General features: G+C 46.1%; 2 protein-coding genes across 2 annotated transcripts in view; one reads left to right on the top strand and one right to left on the bottom strand.

Annotated features, from left to right (window-relative positions):
* Positions 1–39: 39 nt before the first annotated feature.
* LOC119355597 (transcription factor RF2a-like) lies at positions 40–4,512 on the top strand. The gene is made up of 4 exons (XM_037622420.1): positions 40–554; positions 1,434–1,566; positions 3,229–3,313; positions 3,748–4,512. The coding sequence occupies exons 1-4, from the start codon at positions 40–42 to the stop codon at positions 4,134–4,136; spliced, it is 1,122 nt and encodes a 373-aa protein (XP_037478317.1). The 3' UTR covers positions 4,137–4,512.
* Positions 4,513–4,743: 231 nt separating this feature from the next.
* Positions 4,744–5,456, bottom strand: part of LOC119355596 (cytochrome b561 and DOMON domain-containing protein At3g07570-like) — a 3,165-nt gene continuing 2,452 nt past the window's right edge. Inside the window, exon 4 of the mRNA XM_037622419.1 lies at positions 4,744–5,359. Coding sequence (XP_037478316.1) covers positions 5,123–5,359 — 237 coding nt within the window. The 3' untranslated portion in view covers positions 4,744–5,122. The remainder of the gene's footprint in view (positions 5,360–5,456) is intronic.

Raw genomic sequence — 5,456 nt, 5'->3', positions numbered from 1 at the left:
CCCCTCCCCCGCCGCAGATCTCTCCTCCCCAACCCCGCCATGGACGCCCCGCCCGCCTCCACCTCCGCCTCCGGCGCGGGATCGGCGTCGGACGCCGCCGCTGAGGCCGCGCCGCGCCGCCCGGCGGGGCACCGCCGCGCGCAGTCGGAGATCCTCCTCGGGGCCTCCGCCCTCCCGGATGACCTCACCTTCGACGCCGACCTCGGAGTCGTCGGGGAGGGCGGGGGTAGCGGCGGCGGCGGCGACGAAGATGACGAGGACGAGTACGAGGAGGACGAGGAAGTCGGCGGCGGCGGAAGCGGGGGCAGCCGGATGTTCGAGATGTTCCTCCAGGCCGGCGGCAGGCTGTCCGAGCCGCTGGACCCGTCGCCGTACCCGCAGCCGCCGCCGCCCGCGCGGCCGCGGCACCAGCACAGCATGTCGATGGACGGCTCCACGTCGTTCGGGTCCCCCTCCTCCGGGGTGTCGGGGAGGCACGGCGCGGACGCCAAGAAGGCCATCTCCGACGCCAAGCTCGCCGAGCTCGCTCTCGTTGACCCCAAGCGCGCCAAGAGGTGAGACGCCAGTCTCAGTCTGAGAACCCACTTCCGTTGCTTCGTTGCTATTTTTGGTCTTTAGGGATTCGCGCAATATTGGATATCGAATTGCGGCGGTTGACAGGGACAGGTTACATGGATTCTGCTTCTTTGAAAAGGAGTCCAGTCCCAGGTACAAAGTGTGAAAGGGGCGAAAGTTGTGGAATCTCGAATCTAGTATGTTTTTCCAGAACAGTCAGTAATCATATGTGATCTTGCTGCTCTTTTTTTGGCCTGATTGATTGAAACAAAACATGGGACTGGGGACTGTCTATGTACAATTTTGACGATAACGAGACCGTCTATAGTTCCAGTATATAGCTTACCACTAAACATATATTAATCTTCTTTGGTGTGATACGCATTTTAAAATATGCTGGTGAATTGGTGATGTATCATGTATGTGAGTACAGCATTTTCAGGCAATAAAAACGACATAACCCTTATAATTTGTTCTTTTTTTAATCAAGTATCGCTATATGTGAATATATGTTATGTGTGATTAATTGTCAGTGGAAATCTTATATCTGATTTTATTGCATTACCTTTTGTTGGAGGGAGGTCACATCAGAGCACAGAGTTTCACCATTGTAATTTAGTATAGCCTTTTTCACCAATGGTAATTTAGTACAAGCATTGCAGTCTATGCAAGTTAGTTAGTCTGTTAATATTATGGGAGTAACTTCTCAGTGTGTTTCTTTGCTAGAACAATCTGGATGTGTCTTTGTCATGTGATTTGATTTGACTCCAGTTATTTGTTCCAATTATTTGGTGTTATTCATTGTGTGTGCCTTTAGGGGTTAGTGTTTATTTCTTAGATTGATTTTTCTTAATGTCTACCTTGTTGAAACATTTTAGGATCATGGCAAATCGCCAGTCAGCTGCTAGGTCAAAAGAAAGAAAGATGCGCTACATTGCTGAGCTTGAGAGGAAAGTACAGTGTCTTCAAACAGAAGCAACTACACTATCAGCTCAGTTGTCCCTGTTACAGGTTAGTTATTGGGCTTTACCTTAATTTAAGTTCTTGCACATTGATATGTGTTAGATGGTTTAAACCTGGGTTTGGCTGAAAATTGCTACTAAATCTCAGGAATGGTCGCCAGAAATAGAAAATGCTTAGGTATTCAAATGAACGCGTGCCTAACTGCCTATGCTATTTTTAGCATTTAATTAGAATTTCCAACCGCTGACACTGTTTGTTTGTTCAGTTATTGAATGTTTTGCCAATTTTATGGAATACCTTTTATGTCTGCGTATGGTTACTAATTTGTGGGTTTTTTGGCATGTTAACTCCAACAACTTGTTAAATAAACCCGAAAATGACAGGCATTATCAATATATCATACACAAGGTTCTGAGCGAAGGTGAGAAGTAGAAAACGGAAATTACAAGGTAGGGGGTGTAAGAGAATATGAGCCCTTCAGCGGTAACGTGGCCACGCGCGCTTATCCATCTTGAATCTGTGTTCCAAATATTAAGATCAGCAATGGCCATCAGTACAGTCTTGACGATGACCAAAGGAAAGGAGACTGCTCCTGCTAGTGAGGTAGCATTCCGCGTTAGAGATCAGTGGAGTGAAAGTAGAGAGATGGAGCTTGGTTGGGCCGCTGGGGAGGCCATGAAAGCACATCGCGACTAGAATCAACAAATAGGGAGAGACAGGATCACCTTGACGCAGGCCATTCTCAAAAAGTACCAAATCCCCTGGCACGCCATATGGACGTCTAACTAGTGAAGTTGTTGGATATGGTGCAGCTGCAGCCCCTATATCACCAACTTGTATTTCTGAATCTGTTTGTTTGAGCAGTCATTATTTATTTTAGTTCTGCAAATTGTTTATGTCTTAACATATTATTACCAGCTGTAAATAATTATCGAAAAGGAGGTTATACCCCTGGCCTCTGCATCGATTGATGAACATAGCCATGTAATTTTTTTAGACAATGGAAGAATATTCTCCTATCTCTGCACCTGGAAGTGCACACAGCCCATTATTACGTTATTGAACAAGTCTTTGTTTAAAAAAAGAGAAAAAAGCAATAAGCGCCAACAGCTTGAGACTCATACTATCTGTATTCTGCCGATATGTATTGTTAATATTCTGTAGATTTTCTAGTTGTTCAAAGAACTCCCTCTTCGGTTTTCCATGAGTGATGGGTTTTGTATTCTACAGATACATATTATTAATATATTTTTTCAGTAAGTCCTTGTTTAAAAAAAGTGATAAAAAGGTAAAAAGCAACAAAGGCCACCAAGAACTCACTATTTGAATTCTACAGATACATATTGTTAATATACTGCAGATTTTGTAGTTACTCAAAGAACTAACTCTTTTTGGTTTTCCATGAGTGATGAGTTCTGTAGTCTACAGATGCATATTGTTACTACACTGCAGATTTTGTAGTTTTTCAAAGAACTCCCCCTTAGATTTTCCATGAGTGACGAGTTTTGTCTTCTACAGATACGTATTGTTAATATACTGCAGATTTTGTAGTTATTCGAAGTACTTCCTCTTTGGTTTTCCTTGAGTGTCAGGTCTTGTATTCTACAGATACATATTGTCAACGGACTGCAGAATTTGTAGTTACTCACAGTACTTGCTCTTTGATTTCCATGAGTAATGAGTCTATCCCTATTTGTCTGTATGATACAGAGAGATACCAGTGGTTTAACAAATGAAAATGGTGATTTGAAGCTGCAAGTGCAAACAATGGAGCAGCAGGTCAGGCTGCAAGATGGTAAGGTTTTCTTTGTACAGCAAATTCGAAATTAATACAAAGATATTTTGTTGATGCCATGCTCATTTGACGCCATGTTCTTCCATAACTGCAAATAACTCGATGTTCTGAATTCTACATGTCTACTTGCTCTCAACACAGAAAACTCCGAGTTTGATAGTACTCCCTCCATTCCAAAATAGATGACTCAACTTTGTACCAACTTTATACTAAAGTTAGTACAAAGTTGAGTCATCTATTTTGGAATGGAGGGAGTATTCGCTTGGATTTTGAGTCCTGATTTTTCTTGATCATCTAGAGACTGAACAGCCATTTTCGGTCTTTTCCTATTCAATCTACACGCCAGAGTTTACTTATGTTTCATTTTTGGCTATGTTAACTTTGTTCCAATGTTCCCTACCATCTTTGGTAACTGTTTCTTTGGTTACATGCAGCACTGAACGACAGACTGAGGGACGAGGTTCAGCAGCTGAAGATCGCAACAGGACAGCTTAACGCCAACAATGGGAACCTGGGGAATTTCGGCGGTCTGTCCTCGTACGGAGTCAACCCACAGAGCTACCAGCGAAGCCAGATGCAACAACAATCTCTTCTGGCTGCTCAGCAGCTTCAGCAGCTCCAGATCCACTCCCAGCACCAGCAGCCCCAGATGCACCTGCAGCAGCAACGCCTTGCCAGTGTCCGGCAGCAGCAGCAGTCGCAGCTGCGTCCGGAAGCACTGCCATTTCCGGGAGACCTCAAGATGAAAGGAATTGCCATGACAACCCATGTGCAGAATGCGGGCCCGTCCCCTTTCGATGGGCGCGCAAGGAGCGAGCCGTGAGAAGCGGCGCAGGTAGGGTACATGTCAGTTGCCAGTAATAATAGACTTGCGTTGTACTCGTGCCTGAGTCGAGTCGAGTGGCTCATGCGTAGGCTAGTGCAGTGTGTAGGTAGGTGCCTAGATGTCTGCAGCAGTCCTCTAGAATGTCGACCCCATTCAGTCGCAAGCTTGTTGCAGAACTGATGAAAGCAGAGTGTGAGTACTTTTTACCAGCCGGAGTGTTCCATCTGGAATTAACCATAAAAAGTTAAGTTGGCGTCCGAAACCTTTCTCGAATATGGTGCTAATGCAGAGTGAGAGACTGATAGATGAAGCTGAACCATGTCGGCTTGGCGTCTGTGCCAGCCAGAGGAAATAAAATGCTTGGTGGAAACAATTTCTATTCTGGATGCACCTTTTTTTTTGTTTCCTTAGAATGCATGGCCTAAATTTTGCTGCTGAGTTGATGTCCTGTTATGGGCTTGGATCTCTTTCAGCAAGATCGAATGATTGCTGACCAACATTTGCAACCTTCCAGTACATGTTTTCATTGCTCTCTCAGTGGGGAAAAGCTCAGGCGTGAAGATGAAGGCATGCCATTCGAGATTTGACCAAAGGGCTGTCCTGATGTCGTGAATCCATCATGGAATGGAATAAAATCGATCGATGTACATACATGTAAAAGCAGGAAGAAAACTCGAGCAATCTACCAAGCAACCAAAAGGCGGGGAGGGTACAAGAATAACAACACCATGTACCAATGTACAAATATGAATCAGAGCGTCCGGCTAATTAGGCTCAGCGACATGAGTCACTCCTGTCCCGTATCCTATACCGCAAAAGAATATATTTTTTCAACAGAATCCTCAAATTCGCCATCCGCCCAAGCTGCGAGGTGAGCTACCACAAACAACGCCGTTCGGTAGTAGCCGCTCCAAATTAACTCTCTCCATGCGGATCGCCGCCTCCATGTAGGATGATGAAGGGTGAGGGTGACGGATGGGTCATCAGTCGTCGTCCTCGTAGTAGCGCTTGAACTCGAAGGCGGCGACGGCCATGATCCAGACGGCGACGAAGACGCCGTAGGAGACGATGTAGGCGCTCACCTCCCTGGCGATGGTGAGGCCGAGGAAGACGTTGGCCATGGCGAGCAGGATGGCCACGCGCCCGATGTTGTGGTGGTACCAGTTCCAGAACCGCCGCACCTTGGACGTCTTGTCCGGCCGCGCCAGCACCGCCGTCACCTGCGTGTCCATCAACCAACACAAGCAGCAGCGTAAGCAGATCATCATCGTGGTTTCACCTCTCTCTCTCTCTCTCTCTCTCTCTCTCTCTCTCTCT

Source organism: Triticum dicoccoides, chromosome 2A (genome assembly GCF_002162155.2).
Source record: "Triticum dicoccoides isolate Atlit2015 ecotype Zavitan chromosome 2A, WEW_v2.0, whole genome shotgun sequence".
Lineage (NCBI taxonomy): Eukaryota > Viridiplantae > Streptophyta > Magnoliopsida > Poales > Poaceae > Triticum > Triticum dicoccoides.
This window is presented reverse-complemented; position numbering and strand designations above follow the sequence as displayed.